At 47.9% G+C, this 27,985-nt stretch overlaps 6 protein-coding genes across 6 annotated transcripts; 3 read left to right on the plus strand and 3 right to left on the minus strand.

Moving 5' to 3' along the window:
• Positions 1–1,272: 1,272 nt before the first annotated feature.
• Positions 1,273–2,508, plus strand: BROUX77_008106 (uncharacterized protein; the record flags this gene model as incomplete). The annotated part of the gene is made up of 2 exons (XM_073753275.1): positions 1,273–1,296; positions 1,351–2,508. The coding sequence occupies 2 exons, from the start codon at positions 1,273–1,275 to the stop codon at positions 2,506–2,508; spliced, it is 1,182 nt and encodes a 393-aa protein (XP_073602399.1).
• A 288-nt stretch (positions 2,509–2,796) lies between these two features.
• BROUX77_008107 (uncharacterized protein) lies at positions 2,797–3,672 on the minus strand (the record flags this gene model as incomplete). Its single annotated transcript, XM_073753276.1, has 1 exon — positions 2,797–3,672. One exon carries the CDS (start codon positions 3,670–3,672, stop codon positions 2,797–2,799), a length of 876 nt encoding a protein of 291 aa, XP_073602400.1.
• A 1,487-nt stretch (positions 3,673–5,159) lies between these two features.
• On the plus strand, positions 5,160–6,772 carry BROUX77_008108 (uncharacterized protein; the record flags this gene model as incomplete). Its single annotated transcript, XM_073753277.1, has 2 exons — positions 5,160–6,614; positions 6,725–6,772. 2 exons carry the CDS (start codon positions 5,160–5,162, stop codon positions 6,770–6,772), a joined length of 1,503 nt encoding a protein of 500 aa, XP_073602401.1.
• A 2,441-nt stretch (positions 6,773–9,213) lies between these two features.
• BROUX77_008109 (uncharacterized protein) lies at positions 9,214–10,392 on the minus strand (the record flags this gene model as incomplete). The annotated part of the gene is made up of 1 exon (XM_073753278.1): positions 9,214–10,392. The coding sequence occupies one exon, from the start codon at positions 10,390–10,392 to the stop codon at positions 9,214–9,216; it is 1,179 nt and encodes a 392-aa protein (XP_073602402.1).
• Positions 10,393–13,699: 3,307 nt separating this feature from the next.
• On the minus strand, positions 13,700–14,439 carry BROUX77_008110 (uncharacterized protein; the record flags this gene model as incomplete). Its single annotated transcript, XM_073753279.1, has 4 exons — positions 13,700–13,740; positions 13,854–14,268; positions 14,334–14,341; positions 14,409–14,439. 4 exons carry the CDS (start codon positions 14,437–14,439, stop codon positions 13,700–13,702), a joined length of 495 nt encoding a protein of 164 aa, XP_073602403.1.
• A 1,094-nt stretch (positions 14,440–15,533) lies between these two features.
• BROUX77_008111 (uncharacterized protein) lies at positions 15,534–27,606 on the plus strand (the record flags this gene model as incomplete). Its single annotated transcript, XM_073753280.1, has 5 exons — positions 15,534–15,582; positions 15,695–15,852; positions 15,910–25,792; positions 25,862–26,808; positions 26,866–27,606. The coding sequence occupies 5 exons, from the start codon at positions 15,534–15,536 to the stop codon at positions 27,604–27,606; spliced, it is 11,778 nt and encodes a 3,925-aa protein (XP_073602404.1).
• Between the last annotated feature and the right edge of the window lie 379 nt (positions 27,607–27,985).

The raw sequence follows: 27,985 nt of genomic DNA on the forward strand, positions 1-27,985 counted from the left end.
TTCCGAGGAGGGCATGTGCTAGTAGTGCTCTCAGTAATGCATGTATGTATGTATGTGTGTATTTCCAACCACATTAGCTGATAAGACGTTGTCCATGCCGGTTACGGCGCACTTGGTGTGAATTCAACATGGGCTTAGAAATGAGCGGTAGTCTAACCAACTACCCGTCTGTCTGGCCAATACTACAAATTCCATAATGACGGCAGCCTGAGGGCCGGCGAAAGACCAAGGGAACAAGGGGCTCTTGATGAACCGAGCGCTGCACCTGCATGGCTTGTGCGGATTTACAGCTGCGGCATGTGGTCGACACATCGTGACAAGGTCTGCAGATGCCATGGATTTCGCCTTCTTCGGAGGTTGGATGCCTGGCCATGATGAGTCTTCAAATGAAGGGCTGACAAGATAATCTTCACATGTCGTCGTGCTTTTCCCGTTTGGGCAGGTTGGGTTGCGTTGGACACATGCCACGGGCTTGTTTTGGAAGTTGCTTCAAGAACAGGGCAGTTTCCAACTTCGATTCTTGGTTGTTTCCCCAACTCAAGATTGCGTGGAAAATCTGTCATCTTCATATTCTGTTCATTATTCTGCTTCTCGTTTTTTTTTCTTTGCTATTTTGATATTGCTGTCTTTCAACCCATCTTTTCGTCGTTTTTGCTAAACCCACTGCGACGACTTGCATTCGGGACCTGGAAATTTTTTCCTAGTCATCTTTATCACTCCATTGTATCAATTCCAGATTCTTCTAGACACCCAATTTTTGACCACATTTTTTTTTATCATTGACCCTACGTCCTCGTGCCTCATTCACGATAAGCGCCCTCCTGAGTCTCCTCTCCTTACTCTTCTCCTCCGTCTTTTTCCTTTATCTTAGCGTGGCAGGGTTTGGATATTTTACTCAATACCAATAGTAAACCTTAGCGTCAACAAGCTCACAAGGAGCTCCATACTAAAAACCGAAAGGGAGGCCGTGATAAACCTTCATTCTTCCGCAAGGAACTGGGAGGTCGATATCTGAGGATACCAGGGCGCTCTGAGACCCCAAGTTACACGGCTTGGAGTCACATTTGCGTTCCGAGTTTCCAGTGTCTGGGCCATGGTTATCCTTCACGGTCTCTGTGCGTCGTTCCTTCGGCTTTATTTCCGTTCTTTTTTTCAGCCCAGTCGCGGCTGTTGTTAGTGAAAGGACTTGATATAGAAGTACATGACTGCTCTCCTCTTTTTTCGCAAGTCCATTTTCTCGCCTTAAACAACCTACTAGCTGCCGTCCTCAAGATGAATGCCCAAATATCCATCATCGTGAGTCCCCAGTCTCTTATGTTCGTCCTAACACCCATTAACACCTGAGCATAGGAAGGGACTTATTCCCTGATACACATACCTCTTGACGTATACTCGTCTCTGCTGCAGCCAATTTTGCGCACACTGCTGCCTCAAACACATGCCATTCGTGTAACTGAGCAAGGCCCAGACTTCAGCCCTGGTGGCCTGGCAAATGGCCAGCATGGCTTCCTGAACATTACTGTGACACCTTTAGAGTGCTCGATCGTGTGTCATTATGAATGGGCAAAGAATGTATTTGTACCTGTCATTGATTTGCTGCCAAAGAATTGTGCCGAACAAGTGACCATCTCGAAAGATACATACATGGTCATGTCCGTCATCAGCGCTGGTATGGATGCAGCCAGCCGTGTGATGGAGCTTACCTCACCCTTAGCTTTGGCTGGTATTCCCATCTTCTTTATCACTACTTACTACTCAGACTTTATCTGTGTTCCTGTGAAAGAACGCCACAACGTCAACTCCGCACTTTTTGCCCATGGTTTTCAGCTATCTAGTGAAAACGGCTCAAGCTATGTGCCACCAGGATTTCTTGGCTATCCCTCAAGCACTAGTAGTGTACACACTGCTAGCCCTGTAACCGATTCCCCTCCTGGCACACCACTCCCAAGCACTGTCGACGAACTCGTGAGCCGTACCTTTGATCTTCTTCGAAAGCGCGCAGTTGTACCTTATGTCGAATCCGATTTAGAGTTGGTTCAATGCTCTGGTCGTGACCATGAAATGCACAACTCTGAGCTGCGCGCACCAACCCATAGCCTCTACGGTCGCCGTGGGAGCGCTCCTCGTGGCTGGATTGATACAGCTGACACCTCGCTGTACACTGGAATAATATCTACCCTTGTTTCTCATCCACGTTTCTGCTCGGTGACTCTTGCTCAAGAAGATCCGCCGTCTCTTCTCCTTGATCGGAAGCTTCTACCCTTCTTCGGAAACTCGCTTGTGGGGGATTTTGAGTCAACAATGGTCCCTATTTTCCTTGATTTGACCAATTTGCCGGCTGAGGTTACGGGCATTGTATGTGGAGTTGCAGGTCGCCTGTTACATGAAATGAAGATGGAAAGCAGCTCAGAGCTGTCATACCTATCAACGGCCAAGGCCGGTTCAGTCATTCTGTCTGAGGCACAAGCAAAACGGGCCTTGGATATACTGAAGCCAGTAGATGAGTGAGTACTAACAGCTTGTGGACATAACATTGGAGTCAGGGATGTTGCAGATTTTGCAAAACGTATGGCTTTTTTACTTGGATAGTTATCTTGCTTGTTTGCTTGAGAATTTACGGGATCATATATGATGGATAATCCTTTTTATGGTTCTCTATGAAACGCATTATAGAGAAGTAGCCTTTTCGAAACCTTCAAAACTGCGTAATATACATACGATTAAACAAAAAACTCCTCAACACATTGTCTAGATAGATATGTTATAGTATACCATAACAACCTTGAGGTAGACGCTTTACCGCCTCTTCTTTGCCGTCTCCTTTTCTTCAATGAATCCACCTCGAACCAATGCATCTCTTCCTGCATTGTTGATTAATGCGAATCGCCTCGGGCCTAGCTTTAGTCCGCCATACCAACGCGTGACCACCACTACAACATCCCAGACATCTGCGATTTGCATTAAATGCAGCAGTCGACCGCCAGCTGCCGTCTCACCATCATCGTCGCAGTCCTGATAGATGGCGCCTTGCTTCCCAGTGCTATCGGCTGGGCTACGTATCCGCCACGCCGTAATGTTGTGTGTCGCTGAGCGCACCTTTTTGTCACTAGCAAGAAGATGTGCAATGTACTGAGCAGCTAATGTTGGCGAGTCAACGCGCGCTGCACGCGCAATAAACGTCGACTTGTTCTCAACCAGAGGCATAGAGAGCACCCACGGAGGTGGTGGACCAGACAGGTCTATGGCCATCTCGTTTGCGTGGGTGGATCGAGTAGACTGGCCTTCACCTTCTCCCTCGATATCTTCACAGCGTCTTTCCTCGGCTGCTGCTGTTTCGATGGCAGCCTCATCTTCTAGCAGCCGTGACGCTTCCTCTAAGACGTCAAATAGACATACTATCCCAGGTACATATGAAGTGCCCAACGCAGTTTGAAACAGACGAACGTCACGAGCACCAGAGCCACGCTTAGTGAGATCTCCGGCACTTTGTAAGCCGTCGATTGTCGGAGGTACCTCGGGGTATGTTTCTGGGAAGGTCATTCGTAGTGAGGTTTGAGTGGTTGGCAAGGTCAGGATATAAGAGGTGCGTGAGGATTCAAAAGCGGGAAGGATAGTATTATCGCCATAGATGGAATTGATGGCTTCAATTTCATCTAGGAAATCGGCTGACATGGCGGCAAGTATTAGCGAGCTTTGGCTCAGTAATATTGTCTTATGGAAAGTTGCACGTATTACGTTCAAGAAGTCACGTTGTTAGTTATCTCATAATGTTGGAAATATTCGTTGTTAGAAGTGGAGTTTGTGCTGTATTTGCAAGCAGCCCTAGAATTGGTGTGCAAACCCTATGCACGTGACATAGCGACATGCATCAGCTAAGTTTCGATGTGAGTTCGAAGCCACAGCTAGCTAACCTTCTTGTCCAATTATTCATTTATTTGTGCTGATACCATCTGTTAAGTGTTCAAGTGGCCTAGACTCCATCTCAGACTACCAAGTCCCTTTGCCGGACGGCGTATGCTCATCTTGCCGAGTGCCCCTCGGCTAGCATCAGCCTCTACAAATCGTTTGGGCTTGTCACCCTTCCCCTAACTGGTTACCCCATCCTTGCGTTCTATCCACTGCATGAAATCCCGGCGCTTAACACTACTTCATCCAGGCGTCTATTACTCTTGATTGTAACTAGGGAGATCTTGTATTCCAAACAAACCTTCTTTATGCCAATCAATACCGGGGCCTTCTCAATGTTATTCTCAAGAACAGCACAATCCTTGAAGAAGTTTCTGTGCAGTACTTTTGTGCCGAACCTACGCTTTCAACCCAGCCGAATGCCACAGATTCTCGGTCTTTTTGATTTGTACCACCACATGCGAAAGCTTGGTCGCACCTTGGAAACCTGAAGAGCCCTTCCGGCTTCTTTCCAGATGCAGTGAAAACTCAATGTGACATGAAGATGTAGCCCTGTCCCTCCTCTTGGTCAAACAAAGCCAACATACGAGGGGTACAAATATACAAGTAGTGTTCTCCCATGTTTGAATGTAGCTACATACATTTGCGTAAGCCCATATACCTAGTCCCGATGTTTGAGACGTGCTCCTACTGCGGGCAACTTGCATAAACGCTGAACTAGACGAACTGTTGGTACCTCGATATGCCCAGCAATATGCGCACAGTAACGTAGCGCAAGAGGGCTGAGTTGAGCCCGGCAAGGCTTGGTTGCTTTTATATAGACATCTCCTCTTCTTCATAGCCTCGAGATTTTGTCTCTCACTGTTATATCAATATGTCCTACTTTAGCTGTGTTCTCTCTCCTTTTCGGTTTTGCATAATTCGTTTTTCTGACACACATTCAAGTCACTTCATATAAGTGTCCGAGATGTCTACATCACTTCCGTCACCACTCAACTTCCAGCCATCCCCATCTTATTCAGGCCTTCCAACTCGGACGTCAGAAGACGAAGATACAGGGCCACCTGGGTTTCGTGACCATAGCCTTGCTCAACACCCATTAACCGTCGTTATACAAAATGGAAAAGGCAAAAAAATGTGGAAGTTCCACAGTACACCTAGAAAGTCAAAAGATTTAACGGATCAGACTTGCACACTACCACCTGGTAAACACTTCCGTCAAATAGCATACCTAAACTTGTTGATTAACTGACATGAACGATCTTATAGGCCAGAAACATGGCTGGAAGCCACGGACAATGAGATTGCCTGTACTCGCATCAATCGGTCTTGTGTCTATCCTCCTCGCGGTCATTTTAGAGTTCCTTGCCCAAAAGTCGCAAAGGAATGGCGGCATTGCTTTTGGCAAAACTACTAAAGACATTTCTGCAGGATACCAATTTCTGTATAACTTCTTCCCCACCATGATCGTCGTCATCTATGGAATGGCATGGTCTTGGATTGACTTGGATGTTAAGCGTCTTGAACCCTGGCTAGCTCTGTCAGAACTAAATGGTGCCTTGGCTGAAAGATCGCTCTTCATTCAATATCCCTTAGAGTTCATCCCATATGCTCCATTCAAGTCTCTACGCAAAGGCCAAATGCGGGTCTTTTACTCGTCGTTGATTATTCTCCTTGTCTCAATGGTGATTGTGCCGCTTCAGTCGGCAGCTATTAGCACCGAGACTGTGAATGTTGTCAGGAAGTCTCTTGCTACGACAACAAAGGATTTCATTCCTATCGGTTCACAATCTCCAAATCTAGACCAATCTGTTCTCTACACACTTTATACTTCAACATGGCTAAACCAAAGCCTTCCGCCCTTCACGACAGAAACCTACAGTCTGGTTCCATTTGATATTCAACTCGATGATATCGATAATGCAACCCCCATGGGCAATCTAACCAGCACTACCACAAAGATATGGACCAACCTTACATGCACACCAGCCGAGCACGATATTTTATATCCCAGACCCAACTCCATGTCTTGGTATTCTAATGGGTATGGCTGCAATGTGACAAACATGACTCTAGAAACATCGTCCCCTGGAACGTACAGGTTTTGGTGGATAGCTTACCAAGATAGCCCGTATGCCAGCTATTCTCTTAAGCCATACGGCAATGACTGTCCAGTGTCGGTCGGCGAGCATTTATTTTTGCTTTCTTGGTCTCATCGAAGTCGAATTACACCACAGGATTTTGTCGCAAATTACATGTTTTGCGAATCCTCCTACTATACGCAAGAGGTTGAAGCCACTGTCTCATATCCGGGCTTTGCACCCCTCAGTTACGCACCTATTGGCGAGTTACAACGACTTGACGATAAAATCTTCAACATCAGTGCCTTTGAGTATCTAGTAGGATCGGGCGTCCTTATGGATGATCAGCCCCGTGATTTTCTCTTGAGCCATTACATTGAGCAGTACCCCCAGGTGTTGGGGCTTTACGAAGATGTAATGTCACCGATCGACACAATGGTTGGATTTGCACTGGGCCGCAACAAAGATCTTTCCATTGACGCATATGAAGATACTGGTATTTTAGCTGAAGCTTTCACTGGAGCTCAAAGGTCTCTTTTTGCAATTTCTGTCTCACATTTGCTTTCGCAAAATACCAGCCAGAAGTCACGAGAGGCAGAATACAAGTTCGCAACAGGGGCAATTACAGTAAGCAGGCCTTATTCACTTGCTGTTGAAGTGCTTCTTTGTTTTGTAACTGTCCTCACTTTCCTCTTGGCATGGAACTGCGAAACCTGCACAAGCATGCTATCCTCAAGTCCCAGTTCCATTTCCAATATGGCAACAACTTTCCACAACAAGCATGAGTTGACAGAGTTCAGCCAGCATGGAAATTTGAGTGAGAAGAGTCTCAGCCAAGCTTTCAAAGGCAAACGCTTTCGCTTCCTCTGTGGTTGCAAATCGAATACTGGACAGCCTGTTCTAGAGAGACTCTATAACCAAGACGACATAGTTCTTTCGAGAAATACCCCTTTTGGAGGCTCATTGAAAATTGAACCTGGTCAAGGCCTATTTCAGCCAATCCGCCCTCTTGCCTTCCGACCCATTGCTGGTATAACTTTCAGTATCGTTTTGCTAGCCTCTTTCGTGTCGCTTATATGGCTGAAGATTCTACAGCAGGAGAAAAATGGTTAGTACTCCGTGTACCAAATCACCAACCCAACAACGCGCTAATTTTCTTATGCCCAGGAATACCCGAACCTTCTCGGAATAAGAATGTTTTGTTGTTACTCTTCAGCTACATCCCAACCATCTTTGCCACGTCTTTGGAGCTGTGTCTTACCTTCATAAACAGATTCCTTTGTGTCCTTCAGCCCTACAAGGATTTATACTTGGGAAACAGGCCAGCGAAGCGCACCATAGAAGCTCGCTACACCTCTGTGCCACCTCAACTGGTTTTGCTTCGGGCTGCAAAATCCCGACACTTTCTTCTCTTCGTTGTTTGCATCATGGCCCTCATTGCAAATATCCTTCCAGTTGCATTCTCGGGTTTATTTTCATCCTCACCTACACCAAAAATCATTGCTCAAAACTTCACACAGAGCATCACACATGTTTTTAATGAATCTAGCTGTACAAACTTCACGGACAACTTCCAGGCGGTCAAGTACCGCGATCCAAGCTACGTCCTACTCCTCAACTTAACTTCTGGGTCTGAGCTTGTCCCTTGGGCAACTATGGATTATTACTTTCAGCCCTTTGATGTTCCACATACTTCAAATAACTCATTTACAGCTACAACAAGGGGCTACACGGTAAATCCCGGTTGCAATGCAGCGAGGACAAACTATTCAGTGGGAACAGCTCTGCCAAACTTCAGTTACAATCTTTCAGCAGATCATTTGTCCAGAAATGAAGCCTGCTTTTTGAATTACAGCATAACCGGCGCTCCCATTTTCAGGACTCCAGCAAAAACACCATATGGACCTGCGGCTGGAGAGGGTATGACTGTATTGTGGGACAAGTCACCTGAATGTGGCCACTTTTTTATTTACTTCTTCGCTCGCTGGACAAATCTGGGCTCTGGGTCGGGTCTGATCAATTCAACAAACATGGTTTGTCGCCCATATTTTACTACTGCCGAGTTCAACGTTACAGTTGATGCAGTCGGCCATATCAAGTCCTTCAATCAGTTGGAAACTTTAGAGGCCGTAACCGACAAGCAAGGGCGGAATGCAAGCCTTGCATTTCTCAAAAAAATGGACCAGCAGTTATCTGACTGGTCTGCACACACAACAAATCTTACACAAAACGAAATAGGCCATCTTATGAAAGCCTATGTGAGGAACGACACCTGGTTTCAACCAAACGCCACTATCCCAAACATGAATGAAACCTTTCCTATATTCGAGAAGATATACAAAGCTCAAATTTCAATCGCACTAGCTCTAAATCCTCAACTCTTTGAGTTTGACACAGAGAGGATAACAGCAGGGACACAAATGATATTAGAGTCTCGCATGTTCATGTCAGATATAGCATTGTACATCAGCCTCAGTATTCTAGTGCTTGACTTTTTCGTAACCCTTTGGGTCTACATAAAGGGCGTCACGTTTTATTTACCTCGACTCCCCTCTACTCTTGGGTCATTGTTGGCATTTGTCGCAATGAACCGCAGTTTAGAGACATATTCTTCAAAGTCTGACGCACAAAAAACATTTAGTTTCGGGCGCTACGTTGGAATAGATGGGAAGATGCAACTTGGAATTGAAGAGGATCCCTATGTGGTCAAAGTGGCGGACGCTGAAGTCAAAGGATGGTTGTCCAGTCTGCCATCAAGATTGAAACTAAGAAACAGAGACAAAGGGGAAGTAGCAACAGCCTTCATATGACTACGCTCTGATTGAGTTGCCTTTACACCTATGCTTTCAGAGGCTTAGTGGACTAATAATCACTTAAAAGGCCATGCGCCAATATTCCCATGGCCGCTTTAGCTGACGTCTAGATTTGGATTACGTTCGTGTTACCTTCTTTTTGTGATGTGTACTAACATAGATTCGATAGGATTCACCTTTCACGTCCAACAAAATCAATCAACATGCAATTTCACATCTACATAGTCAAGACAATATACCAGGAACTTTCCATTTCTCATGATTCGTAAATTCAAAACAAGTAGGTTAAATGCAGTGGTAAAAATAATGTACAAGGTAGAAAGTAAATAGCTGACCAGCAGCCCGGCGTGACAAGCATAACTCATAGATACACAATCAGACTCTCTCAAGCACGTTTAGAGCCTCAATGTTCCCTAAAAGCGAACCATTTTCGCCCCAATATGGAGGGCGCGCTTGATACGAGACCCGGCGGCCTTGTATGTAAAGTCTGAGCTCGTTCCAGGGGTGCAGATAATCCCGGAAGAGAGGTGAGTGACAGCCGACCATTCTCCACTGGCACAACGCTGGAAAGTATTTTCGTCGATGCAATTCCAAACACCCTCCTGGCTATAATCACAGTGAGAGCCAACTTCATATTCTCCAGAGGAAGAAACAGAGGTGGGTGTAGGGGTTGGCGAGTTATAGTTCAGGGTGGTTGAGACACGTGTGGCAAACGAAGTCGTAGCAGGGCCGACTAACGAATCCGAAATAGGCATGAAGACGCCGCCTGTGGGGATAGAGTTGGGTACTGTAATTGGACCATCGCTGGGGGCGCCATAAGTCTCTGTTGAGTCAGCTGCAGGCACACTATCGGCGTAAGTTGGTGCCGGAACAGTAGTCGGAGCAGCTGCACCACATTGGCCGGTTGGCGCCTCGAAAGCAGAGGTTTGGCCGTTGAAATATTGAATGTACTGCCCGGGATCAGGGAACTCGACGTCCTTGGCGTTGATAGTAGAACAGCCATTATTAATGTTCGCTACCATCATGTCGGGGAGGCTGTTGTAGGTTGACTTGTCACCACCAGTACCATCAAGAGTAACATGAGCGCAGTTCATGTACATCTCTCTGTTTCCCAACTTATTGAACCAGGTAAGCGCCAAGGTATACTGGCCAGCTTCAAGACCATCGGGGATGGTAAAGTTGTAAGTGTAAGGGTCAATATAGTTAGGATCCTCAAGAGGAAAGTTTCCCGGCGTGTCTCTGGCAGGGCAGCCACCTTCGATAGAGGTAATGACCTTCCAAACAGAGTCTTTGGTGGGAGGACGATCGTAGGTCAGTGAGACTTGACAGGAGCCTCCACCATGAACAGCAGACCCAATGAAAGATAGTTGGTTGTCAGCAGTGCCGATAGTGTACTGGTTCTCCGTAGAATCACTGCTGTAGGTGTAGCCATTGCTGCCAAATTTGCAGGGAAAGTCACTGCCATCATCCTTCAAGGGGAAGTTATTGATGTTTGCCGCGTTTATTGGGGCAGGTGATGAAATCTTCATGTGGGCCGATGCTGTAGAAGCCACAGCCAGTGCCATAACGAGAAGATTGGTGAAGGAATGCATTTTGGCAGATTTATCAAGATATGTACGAAATAGGCACAAGCTCAAAGTAAAATATCAAGCCGAGCTCAAAGAAAAGAAAAATAGAAGAGATTCCAGAAGCTATCAAAGCTTTGGGAGAAACGTGCGTGAGCTAGCTAGAGTTGTGGTAGGAAGGACCGTGGAACCAAGCCGTCAAGGCTGTGGTTTGAAGTAAAAAAGAAAGTGATAGGTCTTCAAGACCAAGAGAAGGAAAGGAAAGAGTGGAAGAGAAGAGAAGAAAGCTAAAGCTTCAGGAAGTGAGCATGATGGACAAGAGCAGACCTGGTAGACATGAAGCGAGATATTGGGATCTTATATGAGATCAGGAAGGCAGCCAGCAAGAGGAGGAGGCAAAGTGCGCAAGGCCTTGCCATAAGGCACACTCTGCAACTGACATGCTCGCAGGATTTAGAAACAGGGGTTTGCTAAAAGAGACAACTTAAGCCATTTGTAGATATAAGAAGAGGGAGATAAACTCGTTCTCCCATCCAGGGTCGTGTAAATGGCTCAAACTAGTACCTTAGGTGCTCGCCGTCATTGAGTTGGTAAATATTTGGGTTGAAGACTTCTACCTGTCTGCTAATATTGCATCGATTGGCTACGTGAGCGTCTCGGGGTGCGCAAAGGCTACGCACAAAGTAGGGAGCAAGACTAGAGACGGCGCTTGAAGAAGCACGTGTCGCCACCCAACGTGGAATACATGCACAGTAGCCCACGATTGAAACGAGGATCTTCAAGAGGCTTGTACATGCTTGTATACAAGAAGACATCGTAGGCGAATTCCCAAGAAAGTAAAAATGGAGCTCTCAGCCCCCGAGACAAATCTATGCCAGGGTTCCCAGACTACACAGCAGCTGCTGAACATCCACTTGAATATGTGCACATGTCTAGCTTCACTGAAACCAATACCAACGTAGCTCAGATCTCTCAGAGCCAATCAACCAAGTCATCTATACGCCTTGATGTCATTCACGTTGTTTTTCAAAAGAAAACTATGTGCACCCATGAAACCTCTGGCTGTAGTTATGTAACTATGTATAAGTAAGTCTTCCGACACCTGGATGAATCACTTGTTAGTAAAGCCTCCTAGTCGATAAGCATACTCCCCGGGAAGCTCCTAGTGTGAGTAGGCTTGCCTATCGTATACATCCTACAACACTCAACTTGCACATTGTATTTGAAGCATGGATCAAGGGTGGAATGGACAGCTTGTTAAGTTTTAGGCTTAGGGGGCTTTGCAATGACAGGCAGACTATCATGATATTTGTGGACGAGGCAGCCGGCTGAGGCCTTTATATATAGATTTGTTTCTATGCGCCACTAGGATACCTCCTTCTTAATACAAATGAGCAACTTTCACCAGTAACCCTCTTGTATGCAAGTATATATATACACTATGGCTTGTAAATGATGCCACACGAAATGACACTTTATCCTGTCGATAACATCAACAGCACCCGTCAACCTAGCCCCCAAATAAAAGCATGGCATGGCCGGAATGGGACTCAAGCCCGGGGTTCTCTCTTGCACAAGAAAAGGAGGTTGTGGTTTTCGGAAACATCTATCAACCAGCCTTCCACTTCCCTCGAAAGCCAGAGAAAACCGAAAGTCAAGCTTTATATGCACGGACCGTAACCAGGTGTCTTGGTTTCAGCGCCAAAGACCATAGCCGATGAGAGGCCTGTTATTGGTGCATGAGCCCCTAAAGGCTTCGTATGGTGTGCTGTCTCCGGAAGAAGGAACGGCGGGCAAGGGGATCGTGTCTCGTGCACTTTTTTTTTCAGCTTAGGATTTGGTGAGGAAGTAGGATCATGTTTCAAAGTTGAGAGGGCAGAAGATCTGTAAAGGGTTTACTGAGTATCCAAGTGCATGAGTCCATGCATCTACATACATAGAAGGCGCGATGTACGTGTGAGGTGGCAAGTGCGATGAGTGGAAGTGAGGTTAAGGCTGATATGTAGGGTTATCTAAATGCAAAACACACTCACGTGTTCTCTCGAGTAACTACGTGTAGGTATGTATAATGCCGATGTGACGAAGCCAGAGTGACAGTGTGATGGCAGTTCAAAGTATTGCACACGAGGACATGGGTCTACGCATTTGCATGCTCTAACTACGACAAGTAGCGAGTTAAATGTGACTACACAAGCAAGTAGTATTTCCAAGTGACACCCAAGGGACTGGTATATAGAAATACATGCATATGATTAATTCCCCTCCAGTGCTACAGAAGCTTTTTGTGGCTGCAGGTATGGGTCTTTTGGCCAACATCCAGTGTAACTAGCTATTCCAGTTCCCAGTTCCCCTCTCAGCGCACCAGAGACAAGATGTCCAAAATTGAAGGAACTTCCTGCATGGAGACTGAAACATGGCTTCTGTACTTGGATAGTTAGTCAACTACAACTAACCAGTTGCTCACATAACTACACTCAATACAATCCCACGCTTACGGCTGCTTGTTGTCCTATCATACTGTTGCATGTACCTATGCTCTGTTTAGGCGAGAAGCAACACATGATGCAATCCACATAGGAAGCGGAATACATACGTACCATATCAGGAGGATGTGAGTTGTAGACGTCTCATTGGCCGACAGAGAACCTAATATTCCACAGCAGAATTTGGACAGGGGTCATCATCCCTCTCCTGCCATCCTTCCCTGCCTTTGCTTGCACTTGTTCAAGTACGACTTCCTGGTAACCCGCCTGTCAAGTCCCCGATACCAAGATCCCGGCTAAACCGACCTCTCATTTTTCCGTCCTGGGCACACGGATCGTTTATTCTGAAAAGAGCCTGATTATGCATAGTACTTGTGTAGGTAGTAGCGACATGGCGAGCTAGCTCTATTTCGCTCTTCTTTCCGTTCTGAAGAAAGCCTAGCAGGTTCTCGAGCTTTTGTCTCGTATACATGGCTAATAGTGTGTGATCGGGTAATGGAAGAGCTTTTGTAAAGGGGGTTGCTTAGACTTAAACCCCTGGATTGTGCCCTACAGTCATTGTGTGTATGTGACTACACGGAACTTGAAATTTGAAACACCCTTTTTGGTCGAAAAAGAATAGTTAACTAGTTATCTATAGGTAGTGTATGTTTCAGAGGCACCTAAGACTGGTTAGCACATGCATATATGTATGTATGTGTCTATCGAGACATGACTACATAATCCCAAGTTTGCCACCCACTCCAAGCCGCTTTGCTCCCTCTCTACGAATGAATTTCTCCTGTAGATCTTTGTGAGCCGCTTCCTGCCGCAGACAAATTGCTCCTTGTTCCGTCTTAGCCAATTGCCTTTCAAGTGCGGCCAGTGTTAACATTGGCGGGTACATAGCAGTCTGGAACAAGAAAAAAAACCAAGCGTCAGTAGCCAGTCAACTTCCGTTCATAGTGCATACAGATTACGAGTACATATGCATAGTAACGGGGAGAGTCGATGGGTGTTACATACCTGCAAAGACAAGATCGTTGCGTGTCCATTGAGAAAGCTTCTCGTTTTTGAACTCCTCAATGTCCCATTCCCGCTTCTCCAGGCGACCAACATCAATGAATATGTAAGTGTTGGTTTCAACCTCTTTGACTTCTTTGCCGCTTTTGTCTAAAACAGTGACCTTGGCCGAGCGGCGCTCATACTCGGGGCCCTCGAAAAGATCAAGCTTTTCTAAATTGGCCTCAGTAAGCCCCGTAGCAAAAACTCCAAGCACCGAATTGCCCCGCCCAGGTACAACGCCGGGGTAGTCCTCATTAACAACGCGGTGTCGGATGTGATCTGTTAGGACAGCTGGAGAGAAGGTATAGAGGTCAGAAAGGATATCAGGAGGAGATGGCATGTTCAAGACGACAGTGAAGAACACCTCCGGAACCATCTACCGCAGTTGTTAATAGACTATACTTAAGTAAGAATGCATAACTATTTGATATGGAATCTCACCAAGGTTCCTAGTCAAGGACGACAACATAGTTAATGACAGGTTCTATATGAACATAGAGGGCAAATTCAACGAACCATAGAAAAATGCCGTATAGTCACCGCTCATTTTGTGATGCTTTGGGCGCCAAGGACGATTTAGTTGAAGTATAAACAGCGAGTAGCAGTGAGATGTGATGATAGATATACTTGTAGTACAAGGCTGGCTAACTACTTGTCTAGATGCGAAGTTCGAGATATAGGCGGCAAAACGACTATGAAGCTTAAACCCTAATAAGAATAACCATTTCTTGTGTTTGGCCCAAAAGGGCAGGAGACCCACATAGTGGGTCTGCATAGAATGCGTACCTATCAAATGACTAAGCACGCCGCCTAACTGTGTGGTGAAGCTAGGACAACATCCATAGGGCGGGTGCTATCTTATCGGCTTAGACAGCTTATCGATAGTGGGTTAGTGTTACACCAACAACCCTACACAATAACAGGTAAATGCAAGGTCTGTTCATAGAGCAATGATGCATACATGTTTGTAGGAACCTGTTTAGTGTGGTTGGATGTTAGAGTAAGGGGGACTCTGGTGATGCTAGACAATCTTTTAAAAGTCATAGAAGAGTCACTGACCATGTGTAGTTGCGGCCTCAAAGCTCTCCATGGGCTGAGTAGACCCTGTTGGCGAGTCCGACCAATAGGAAGCTTATATTTACCGGAAAATAAATCTTCCGTTGCTGGCGCCATTTGGTTTTGGCGACAACATGCCCCAGGAGCCACTGCCTTGTGGAATTTCTGCCGAGTTCCCTCTTAATTTTGCAGACCAGCCGCACTTTAACCATCATCGTGCTTCACGACCTGCAAACAGCGACTTGCGCCTTTGCATAGATCCATCCGCCACTTAAAGCAATTGGTGACAATTCGTTGTATTTTCTTTTCTTCCTCCTGACGACGACCTTTTATTAATATCGAAGCCGATAAAAACTCCCGTTTTTCTCTTTTGCTGTCCGCTTGACGCTGCTTTGTTGCCAACCTTCGCATCGACTATTTGAAGCTAGAATATCGCAAGACATCATTTACCCGACAGCCTTTTATTTTCAGCTTGGAGATTTAGCACCCCAACTCCTGCCATAGCAGCGACTACAGCTACTGCAAACCTCGCCATTCTTTTTTGCCGGAAGCCCGCGCAGCTTGAATGCGCAATCGCTGCCTCAAATGGCCGGAATTGAAGAGTCCATCACACGCCTGAATAATTCCGATCTTGGTTCGTGCGACCTGTCGCTGGACATCCTGCTGCCAGCCTTTCTCACTTGGGAAAACGCGGCCACTCTTGAGAGACAGTGTGCTGACCTTGTATTGCCGGCGCGTGATTATAGACTACAAAGCTCGCCTCGAAGCTGCCAGTGGAATCCGCGAAGCCATCGACCACTACGCCAACAGCCCCCATCTTCCTCGCCTTCTGCAAACCCTTCTACCAGTGCTCAACAATGTGCTCCAAGGCCCCCCAAGCTTCCAAAGCGGCTCTGTCGAACAGGTAACGTAGCTCTGCACAAAGCTGCTCGCCTAAAACCTTACTGACTAGCAACATCAGCGTTTGCGCCACACGGTTCTCGATACTCTAACCCGCCTACCAAGTAGTTCCGCATCTACCGAAGGCCTCGAGGCTCTTTTGAACCAAACCATTGATGTACTAATGGCCCAGATTCGCGTCGACAATGAAGAAAATGCTATTCTGTGTGTGAAAATCGTTGCCGACATCATGCGCAACCCCGCCAAGATCGCCGTCGCCAAGGTGCAGCCTTTCCTATCCTTGATCCAAGAAATATTCAACCAGATTGGCAAAATTGTTCGAGAGCAACTTGACAACTCTCCTGCGAACGGCGCCAACAATGCTCCCGCGACAACCATGAACCCACAGACAAGCTTCCAGTCTCCTCGTCCTGACTCCCCTGCAGCTTCTGTGAACGACCTGGGCCCCGATCCCCAGCAACAGAACCGCCTTCTAGTAAAGGGAATGCAATCATTCAAGGTCCTGTCAGAATGCCCCATAATTGTAGTGGCTATTTTCTCGACCTACCGCCAAATTGTTCCCGCAAATGTCAAGACTTTCATTCCGGCGACCAAGGCCGTCCTTAACCAAGAAGCCGCTGCACAACACCAAGCTCACGCACAAGCTGCTGCCAAGGGCCAAATATTCACCGGCGTGAGCCCCGCCATCAAAAACAGGGCAGCTTTTGGTGACTTGATTGGCGCACAGGCAAAGACGCTTACATTCCTCGTCTTTCTGTTCAGGCAGTACCACAAAGATATGGCGGATGTCACAAAGACTTTGCCTACTATCATTGTGCGACTTCTACGTGATTGTCCCAGGGAAAAGTCCGGAACTCGCAAAGAGTTGCTGATAGCATTGCGGCACATGATTCACTTTAACTTTCACGCCTTCTTTCTCCCACACATCAACGACCTCCTTGACGAAGAGACTCTTATTGGCGATGGTCTGGCCGTGCATGAGACTATCCGGCCTCTGGCCTACAGTATGCTAGCAGACCTCATACACAACGTTCGAGAACAGCTCAAGCCCGATCAAATACGCAAGGCAGTGGGTGTTTATACCAAGAACCTCCAGAATCCTTTCCCTGGAACCAGCTTTCAGAGCATGAGCGCACGGCTTTTGATCAATATGGTTGACAGCATTGCCAAGATGGAAAACAAAGAAGACGCCCGGTATTACCTGATGGTCATAATGGAAGCCTTTGCCGAAAAGTTTGCCGATATGAACCACCAATATCCCAATGCGGTCAAGCGATCCAAGGCACTGGCGAATGTCCCCCAGGAAGCCGTAGAGACTCATCTAGCCGAAAAGGAGCATATCCCAGAATGGGACGAAGTGGACATCTTTTCAGCCATTCCCATACGCCCGGCCGGTCCACTTGATCGAACAGGTGATCCTGTCCATGAAAACAAGTTTCTTTTCCAAACCATGATGCACGGACTCAAACGCATCTTTTATCAGCTTCGAGTATGCAACCCAACAACACCTGCGGTCGACATGACCAACGCACCTCCGAACTGGCAAGACTTCACCTGTGGGTTTTCACCGGAAGAGGTTGGCATCATGATTAAAACATTCCGCCAAGGTGCCCAGGTGTTCAAATACTACGATGTCGAGAGCCCACAACAGCAGGAAACTCAATTTTCTTCGACAGCCGAGTACATGGCCAATACGTACATGAACTCTAGTAGCAAGGAGGAAAAGGATTTAATTGAGTCGTTTGCAACACTCTTTCATGCCGTCGACCCCTCTACTTTTCACGAGATTTTTCAGGAAGAGATTCCTCATCTTTACGAGCTCATCTTTGATCATCCCGCTTTGCTACACATCCCCCAGTTCTTCCTCGCTAGTGAAGCGACGTCTCCAAGCTTCTGTGGCATGTTGTTGCGATTCTTGATGGATCGTATTAGCGAGGTTGGCACCGCAGACATCAAAAAGTCTTCAATTTTGCTGCGCTTGTTCAAGTTGGCTTTCATGGCAGTAACGCTATTTGCTAACCAAAATGAGCAAATTCTGCTTCCTCACGTGGTTGATATCGTGACCAAGTCAATTGACTTGTCAACTAAGGCCGAAGAACCTATGAACTACTTCTTGTTGTTACGCTCGCTGTTTCGCAGCATAGGAGGTGGAAAGTTTGAGCATCTTTACAAGCAGATACTGCCTCTTCTAGAGATGCTACTTGAAGTCCTCAACAACCTATTGTTGGCTGCTCGCCGAATGCCTGAGAGAGATCTCTATGTCGAGTTATGCCTTACAGTGCCGGCTAGACTAAGTAATCTTTTACCTTACCTAAGCTTTCTCATGCGGCCGCTCGTGGTGGCTCTTCGCTCAGGCCCAGAACTCGTTAGCCAAGGACTTCGGACTCTAGAGCTATGTGTTGATAATCTGACCGCCGACTATCTCGATCCCATCCTGCTCCCTGTCATGGACGATCTCATGACTGCTCTATTTGACCATCTTCGCCCTCACCCTTACCCCCATTTTCATTCCCATACGACGTTGAGAATTCTGGGGAAACTAGGAGGTCGTAACCGCAAGTCCATGGTGCTTCGAAACCCACTCAAGTTCGAAACATTTGCTTCGGACCCGGCCAGCTTTGATGTGCGCCTAGTTGGCTCCAAAAAAGACCGCGCGTTCCCTGTTGAGCTTGGTGTTGATCTCGCGATTGAGAAGTTGACCGAGCTTCCTAGAACCAACAACAAGAGCACGACCAACAGTAGTAAGGGACAATCAGAAGGCCATTACAAGAAGCTCGCTCTGAAATTTGTCATTGCTCAAATCAAGCTTCGAATTGGCTTCGAAAACCTTCCTGATGACTTCCCTCGACTTTTGCGTCTGCAAGCTTACGACATGACTCAGAATGCGGACCAGTTTAATTTCTCCGCCTTTGCCGTTCCTGATAGGGACCGGTCGATTGCTAAACGTGACGGGCAGAACAAGGTACTACAGAAATTGCTCAAGGCTACTATGTCAGCTATGGCTGTTCCTGAACTCAAAGATGAAGCTCGAACCTTTTTGCTTAACATCTGTCGCCACTTTACGATCACCGAATTTGGCCGTGCCCTTGTTGATGCAAAGCGTGTGAAGGCTCTTTTTGATCCTAAAGCAGGCGAAGGGCCTCTGTACATTGACAGTAGAGTGCTTGCTGACGCTGCAGTTGAAGCTTTAGCTTCAGACCATCCTGATGTTCGTGATGCAGGTAAGCTGGCTATCCGCGAGGTATATTCAGCTGCTACCATAATCCTTGGAACCGAGAAAGATATAGCCATGGTACCCTTTTTTGGGTATCTCAGTGGTGTTTTGATGCACTCTTGTTATGAAGAAGAATGGTTCACTAAAAATGGCGGTACGGTTGGTATTCGCTTCCTCTTGACTGAGTTGGATCTAGGTGACACCTGGCTCACCCCGAAGCAGACTATCGAGTTTATCCGGGCACTCATGTACGTCGTTAAGGATATGCCTCAGGATCTTCCGGAAAAGACTCGTTCGTCGGCACAGGTGGCTCTTGATATTTTGCTCCAGCGCATCACCAAGGATATCAAAAAAGAAGATGTGCTCCCTATCAGGCCATCTGTGGCTCCTTCTCAGCCTCCAACCCCAGCACCTGGCCAATCCCCCGCTCCCAACCAGACTTCTCAGTCTGGTCAACCTGGTCAGGCACAGCCCCCAACATCTACCCCTGCACAGGCACAACAAGCTCAGCAAAAGCCGGCCCGCCAGCAGTCTAAAATGTTCCAAATTTGTGCGCATTTCAACGCTGATCTTTCCCATATGAATCGCCATGTGCGGGAAACTGCCAAGAAGCTCCTGGAGCTGATCGCAAAGGCTGCTGACTGTGAAGTCTGGGATCTTGTTGAACCACATAAAGATCGTCTGTTGCAAACTGTGTATGCCAAACCACTGAGAGCACTTCCATTTGCCACCCAGATTGGTTACATTGATGCCGTCACCTACCACATGAATTTGAACCGTCAATGGGTTGTCTTCGATGAACCACTTATGCGTCTGCTTATGGAGTCTTTGGCCTTGGCTGATGCACCAGATGACTCTCTAGCTAACAAGTTTTCAGAGTACCGGACGCGTGAGAATATTGTGAATCTGCGGGTGTCTTGTCTAAAGCTGTTAAGCAGTGCCATGAGCTTTGATGAATTCGCTAAACCCCCTACAAACACCACGCGCACAAAGATCGTGACAACATTCTTCAAATGTCTCTATTCGGACAATGCAAAGACCATTGAGGCAGGGAGCGAAGCTTTGCGGGGCGTTTTGACGCCTACTCAGAAACTCCCTAAAGAGTTGTTACAGATCGGCCTTAGGCCTGTGCTTACAAACCTCCAAGATCACAAAAAGCTCACGCCTCATTGCCTTGAAAACCTAGCGCGTCTGCTGAAGCTCTTGACCAACTATTTCAAAGTTGAGATTGGATCCCGGTTGTTAGATCATGTCAAAACTTTGGCCGATCCACTGACCGTCAACAAGCTTTCCTTCACTCTGTTTGAGCAAAGCCCGGTGATAAGGGTGATTTCCTTGTTGTTCAACATTTTCCATCTGCTCCCTCCTGAAGCTGAAAAGTTCAAGGAGAAACTGGTTGAGACTTTCCTGGATCTAGAAGCGGGCCTGCGCAGAACTAGAAGCACACCCTTCCGTGAGCCTGTGTATAAGTACTTCAACAGGTACCCTAAAGATCTTTGGTCTCTATGCCTTGCTAAGCTTGACGACCATCGCTATGGAATTCTGTTCTCCCAAGCCCTGAAGGACCCAACTTGCGAAAATCTTCGGGAAGCAGCTAACAAAGACGTTGACGCATTACTGAAGCGCAGCAACGACATCATCGCGCAGGCCAAGGACACAAAGTTTACGGTTATGGTCAATGCATTGTATGTTCTTGAGGCATTGAGTGACCGTCCAGGTGCTGCTACATGGCTTCAACGCTCTGAGGTCACGACCTGGGTTCGGAATGTAGCTGCCCAACTAGAACAGGGCCTGAGTGAGAAGTCAGTTGTGGGCACAGGCTCCAAGCTGCTGTCAAATCTGCGCATCCCTGCTGCCAGAGCTTCTCAAGCAGCCATAACCATCTTGCTCAACTCGCTGAAGCATATGCCCCGCAATTTGGACCCCCTCTTCACCGTAATCGATGCAACGATGGTCAAGGTTTTGCCTTCTTCGCCCCGGCTGGTTCATCACATTTACCAATCCATTATATGCAGCACTGATGTGGAGTTTTGGCGCGAGACCGTGCTGAAATGTTTGGAGGCTTATAGTTCTAAGACTGTGTCTCAGCGCACGAAGAAGTTTGTGCTACACAACATTGTCAACCCTATTTTTGCCATGAATATTATGAGGAACTGGAATTCTTCCACGCCACAGACAGGCAAGCCACTACTCGACAGCTCTGTCATGGATGCCATCAACACCAGGATTTGGAAGGTCCACCCTGACACAGCGTCAGATGATAGTAGTCCCGAGATCGACCACACGCGATTAGAGATTCTGCAGCTTTCTGCATTACTGATCAAATATCACCATGAGGCGTTCCAAGACTCTCGAAAGGAGATTATTAAGTTTGGTTGGACCTTCATCCGCTTGGACGACGTGGTCATCAAACATGCTGCGTATGTTGTAATTGCCTACTTCATCGCGCTGTACGAGACGCCACCCAAGATTATCATGCAGATTTACTGCTCGCTTCTTCGCCTCAAGGACAATGAGGGCAGGGCCCTTGTTTTCCAGGGTCTGGACCTGATTGCACCCGTGCTTCCTAAGTATTGTGGCAATCCCGCGCAAGACCGAACTGTGCAGTGGGCAATCGCACCACGACGAGTTCTCCTTGACGAGGGTCATAGTAATGGTCAACAGATGCAGAACATTTTCCACTTCCTGGTAAAGCATCCAGACCTTTTCTACGAGGCCCGGGAGAAACATGCCGTTGCTGTCATATCCTCTATTCGTAAGGTCATTCCTAACGCGGGGTCTTCGTCGGAGAGTCGTAAGCTTGCGCTGAATATGATGTGGCTTATTTGGGAGTGGGAAAAACGCAGAGTTGAGGGCGCTTCACAGGATTTTACAAAGTCACCGAGTGCATCGCCTATGTCTAGGAAACGTAAGCTGGATGACGCTGAGGGTGGTACGGCTGAATCTCCTGCTCTGGCTGTGGCAACACCCGCTGTTGCGGCTTCTGGAACTGCGATGCCTCGGACCGAATTCCAAATTCCAGCAGCATTCCGTCTACGCATGATTAAACAGCTTGTTGAGTTTATTGCGCAACTGAACACCGAACGTTATCCCGTCACGTCGACAAAGGCTAAAGAGCCCTTGCCGACTACCCTAGCCCATAGCCATCCCGATCTTTCCCGGCGGGCTTTCACACTTCTCTATAATCTGTTACAGCCGCAGTACTGGGGAGATCTCGAGTTAGATCTTTTCGGAAACGTTCCTGAACTCCTTCTTGCTAGTGATAAGGCTGCTGCTGTTCTCACCGCCGATATCAACGATAAGGATGTTAAGATCGATGAAAAGGTTCTTTGCGGTATTGTCAATATGTTGCAGGTTTTGCGCATTGTGGCTAATTCCCAGAGCGACGAGTGGGTACAGCGCAACCTATCTCAGCTGTTGAAGCTTCTTGACCGCTCTCTAAAATCGGAAAACCCCGAGGTTCAAGATTGTTTGCACGGAGCCGATCCTAAGTGCGACGAGGGCCGCAAGATCAAGCCGCTTATGTTGCGGTTTTTGGAGGTGTCTCCTGAGGATGTTGCAATGGAAGATGCCGATGCCGATGCTGATGCTGAGGTACCCATGTCTGAGACAGTTTCGAGCTTGTCGAATCTGGCGACTGAGGCTATGGCTAGCGGAAATTACATGGCTGGTGTCAATCTTCTGTGGTCTCTTGGCCAGTGGAAAAAGTCTACCATTGACAACCATATCCCGGCGTTGATGAAAGCATTGCAAAGCCGTCTGGCCCGCGAACATGTGCAGCATTACCAAGCCGTGGCCAATCATCAAGCCAATGCGACTGCCAACAATTCTTCTGCCAATGGCACTAACCCGGCTAATGCTTCTTCTGCCGATGAAATGACGCCATATCGCCTGGAGCTCCAGACTAAACTCATGCTTAAAGCCATTCACACCGTCGCACTACGCATGGAGATCTTGCAAGACCACCGCCGACCCTTCCTGAGCGTCTTGGCTACGTTGGTTGAGAAGTCGCAGCATATGGAGCTTTGCGAGGCGATTTTGGCTATGGCTGAAACGTGGGTATTCCGTTCGGATGCCATCTGGCCGACACTTAAGGAGAAGACCGCAGTTTTGCACAAGATGCTTGCTTTCGAGCAACGTGCCGACCCGACACTGCTTAATCGTTTCCTGGAACTGGTTCTTCGTATTTACGAGGACCCACGTATTGCTCGTACCGAACTCACTGTCCGCATGGAGCAGGCCTTCCTCGTCGGCACACGTGCCCAAGATGCTTCTCTACGTGACCGCTTCATGGCCATTTTTGATAAGAGTCTTTCCAAGACAGCGGCTACACGTTTGGCATACGTTATTTCAGGCCAAAGCTGGGACTCACTCGCGGACTCCTTCTGGCTGTCTCAGGCGTCACAACTTTTACTCGCGTCAATTGAGTCTCATCATACTATACAGCTGCAGAATGATGACTTCCGTACCCTCCCCATCACATTGCTCCTCTCAACACATGCCTCCGGCGATCCCCATCGTGAACCAGGAATGATGCCCGATGATCGCTATGACAACTTCATGGCTAGTCATCGTACCTTCGTCTCTGAGCTCACTGATGTTAAGGTTCGTGACATTTTAGAGCCCCTGGCACAGCTGCAACACACCGACTCAAATATCTCCCACCAGCTCTGGGTCAGGCTTTTCCCACTTTTTTGGAGCGTTGTCTCTCGTGATGACCGCGCTGAGTTGCAAAAGGCACTTGTTGTTCTGCTCACCAAGGAGTATCATTCGCGCCAACTCGATAGACGGCCCAATGTTGTACAGTCCCTCGTTGACGGTGCTGCGAAAGCATGGCCCGAGTGTAAGCTTCCACCACACGTGCTCAAGTTTGTTGCGCGCACTTACGGAAGCTGGTACACGGCTCTTATCCAGATGGAACAAGCTGCCATAAAGCCCGACACGGAGTCTGCTACAGTCCGCGAGAGCAATCTCGATGCTCTGACAGAGCTCTATGCTGGTCTTCAAGAAGACGACTTGTTCTACGGTGCTTGGAGACGTCGCTGTCAATTCGTCGAGACTAATGCTGCGTTATCCTATCAGCAGAGTGGTCTGTGGGACAAGGCCCAGAAAATGTACGAAGCAGCACAGATTCGCGCTCGGACTGGTGTCGTTCCTTACAAGCCAGCCGAGTACATGTTATGGGAAGATGAATGGGTGCGCTGTGCCATGAAGCTCCAGCAATGGGAGATTTTGCAGGAATATGCTAAGCATGAGAACTTCCAAGACCTGCTTTTGGAGTGTGCTTGGAGAGCCACCGATATGTGGCAGGCGTCTGAGCATCGGGAAGCTTTGGAGAACATTCTCAAGGGTATGATGGATGCGCCCACACCTCGCCGCATGTACTTCCAATCGTTCATGACTCTTCTGAAACTGCACCACGACAGCATCACCATCCAAGCCAGCAATGCCCAGGCGGCCCTTCCTCAACCATCTCAGCAACCGCAGGCTAACGGTCAAGCTGCATCTCCGGCCCCTACTGTATCCACGCCACAGGCCCAGCCCCAGCCACTGCCGATCCTGACATCAGCCGACTTTAGTAAGCTTTGCGATGAGAGCATCCAGTTGACGATACGTAAATGGCACCAACTTCCCAACTCCTTTACAGGTGCTCATGTTTCGCTACTGCACAACTTCCAGCTTCTGGTCGAGTTGCATGATGCCAGTGTCATTTGCCAGAGTCTGGTAGCCACGACGCAGAGTAACCTTGATGTCAAGTCGGGTGAGCTCAAGCTTTTGCTTGGCGCCTGGAGAGACCGTCTGCCCAATCCGTGGGATGACATCCAGTCGTGGCAGGAGCTCGTGAGCTGGCGTCAACACATATTTGTGCTCATCAACCAGACCTATCTTAAACTGGCACCCCAAAACCCTCCTAACACGAGCAACACGTCATACGCCTATCGAGGGTACCATGAAACGGCCTGGATTATCAACCGCTTTGCCCACGTATCCCGAAAACATGGGCTCAGCGATGTTTGCATTAATCAGCTCAGTCGCATTTACACGCTGCCAAACATTGAGATTCAAGAAGCATTTCTGAAGCTCCGGGAGCAAGCTAAGTGTCACTTTGAGAACCCTGAGGAGCTCAAGGCTGGTCTTGAAGTCATCAACAACACCAACCTCAACTACTTCACACCAGCTCAAAAGGCCGAGTTTTACACCCTCAAGGGCATGTTCTTGGAACGGCTTAGCGAGAAGGATGAAGCCGACCAAGCATATGGTACTGCTTTGTGGTTTGATATCACAGCTGCTAAAGCCTGGGCTGAGTGGGGTCGCTTCCATGATGCAAAGTTTAAAGCTGATCCAACTAACCTCAACCTCGGCCGTCTGGCCCTGATATCTTACCTTCATGCTGCTGCGTCTTTCAAAAATGCCAAAAGTCGCAAGTTGGTCGCTCGCATTCTGTGGCTGCTCAGCTTGGATGATGCTAAGGGACAGATATCTGGCGGCTTTGACGAATATAAGAGCGACATTCCTGTCTGGTACTGGATCACTTTCATTCCTCAGCTTCTTGGTGGTCTATATCACAAGGAAGCGCCTCGTCTGCAGCCTATCCTCATCAAGATTGCCAAGTCATACCCCCAGGCACTCTATTTTCACCTGCGTACCATTCGAGATGACGTCATGGCACTGCGCAAGAATCACGAGCAAAGACTGGCAAGGCTTCGCGCGCAACAAGCGCAAAACAACGGTAAGTATACCGATATGAATAACCCCCTCTTTAGGCTCACGGTGCCCCAGAAGCTAACACTTGCCTTAGGTGCCGCTACAAACCCAGCCGATCTTTCTGAGCCTGGTAAACGTCATGTGTGGGAATACTTGGACGAGCTGGTTGCTGTTCTCAAGACTGCTTTCCCTCTGCTGGCCCTCAGCATGGAGACCATGGTCGACCAAATTCAAAAACAGTTCAAGTGTCCCCTTGATGAAGATGCGTACCGCCTCATCGTTGCTCTGTTGAATGATGGCCTCGCTTATGTCAGTCGCATGCCGCACTCATTTGGCAAGGATGTTAAGCTGCCGGCTGCGACGGAGACCAACATAACGCGTTTCGCCGATACTATCCTGCCGCCGCACATCAAGGCCTCGTTTGAGGAAGACTTCGTCAAGGTCAAGCCCACCATGTATGAGTATATCCAGCGACTCCGCACGTGGCGTAACAAGTTTGAGGAGAAGCTGGATCGTCGCGTACTTACAGTACCATTGGAGTCATTCTCGCCCCATCTAAGCGAGTTTTCGTACCAGAGATTTGATGATGTTGAGATGCCGGGTCAATACCTCCAGCACAAGGACAAAAACCAGGACTTTATCCGGATTCAACGATTCTTGCCCAATGTTGACTTGATCCGTGGCGTCAGTGCTAGTTACCGCCGCCTCAAGATTCGCGGCCATGACGGCAGCGTGCACTCGTGGGCTGTTCAACATCCGGCGGCCCGTCATTGCCGCCGCGAAGAGAAAACATGCCAGCTCTTCCGTGGCCTCAATGAGGCGTTGGCTTCTAAGAAAGAGACGCGTCGTCGTGACCTGAAGTTTACGTTGCCGTGGATGGTGCCTCTAGCCGCCCACCTGCGCATGGTGCATGAGGATGTATCGTACATCTCTTTGCAGGCTGTGTTTGACAGTTACTGCAAGCGCAACGGTATTCCCAAGGACAAGCCAATCCTGGTGATGATTGAGAGGCTTCATGCACTACTTGACACAAAGAATGGCGTAAGTTTTGTATCCTCCCTGGCCACAATGCCATACTCTGCTAACCCTGTACTACAGAAACCGACCCAGTCTGGCGACCAGAATATGCAGGCCCGCTACCAGGTTTTCACTGCTATCCAAGACGAGCTTGTCCCCCAGCATGTCGTGCTTGATTATTTCCACACCATCTACAACGACTACGAGCAATTCTTCCTCTTCCGCAAACAGTTCTCGTACCAACTAGCGTCTTTGTCGTTCATGACCTACGTGCTGTCTATGCACAATCGCCAACCCCAAAAAATGCACATTTCACGATCTACGGGCAATATCTGGGGCTCTGACTTGATCCCTTATGTGTCTTCGTCTAAGCCCTTCTTCCACAACCCAGAGCCTGTGCCATTCCGCCTGACGCCCAACTTGCAGGTCCTCATGGGCCCGCTAGCCACAGAAGGCATCTTCACGTCATCCATGCTGTCAATTGCACGCTCTCTCACAGAGCCTGCGGGCTCAGATCTCGAACACACACTGGCTTTGTTTGTCCGTGACGAGATAATTCACTGGTTCAGCAGCCACCAACGCCAGCCGGTCGGGTCAGCCGGTGCTGTTGCTGCCGGTCCAGGCCAGCTACAAATGACGGAGAATCAGCTGCGCGAGAGTGTTCAGCTCAACAGTGATGCCATTGTCAAGAAAGCAGCGGCGTTAGCTTGTCAAAGCCCTACCATTCTACCAGCAACACAAAGTGTGATTGACTTGGTGGCCAAGGCGGTCAACCCAATGCAGCTAGCTTTGAGTGATGCGCTGTGGATGGCATATCTGTAAGGGGACTTTCATTGGTGTTCTTCATTGTTCTATTTTTTGTTTTCAGCTTGCGGTATAATTTTGTATTCTTTTCTGGTGCTATCAATGCGTTCACGATTCAAATGTTCTGGTGTCTTCTTGCATTGTTAGGGTTTGCTTATTTATGTAGTTAGAGATTTTGATTTCTTGTTCTGATTTCGTATATGGTGTCATGCTCGTTTGATTTAGATAAGCCCGATTCTTGCGTTCCATTGAGAGATTATTCTCCGTTCACGATGCACTGTGCAGTTCTTCTCCAAATCATGCATGCAACACCTCCCAAGTTGTAAGCGTAGTCATGTCTTTGTGTCTCTCTTTTGTTCCATGACGTAGACATACTGGTCCTTTTTAGGGTTACATT

Source organism: Berkeleyomyces rouxiae (genome assembly GCF_048999995.1).
Source record: "Berkeleyomyces rouxiae strain 22BRR77 chromosome Unknown BrBRR77_ptg000012l, whole genome shotgun sequence".
In the NCBI taxonomy this organism is placed as follows: domain Eukaryota; kingdom Fungi; phylum Ascomycota; class Sordariomycetes; order Microascales; family Ceratocystidaceae; genus Berkeleyomyces; species Berkeleyomyces rouxiae.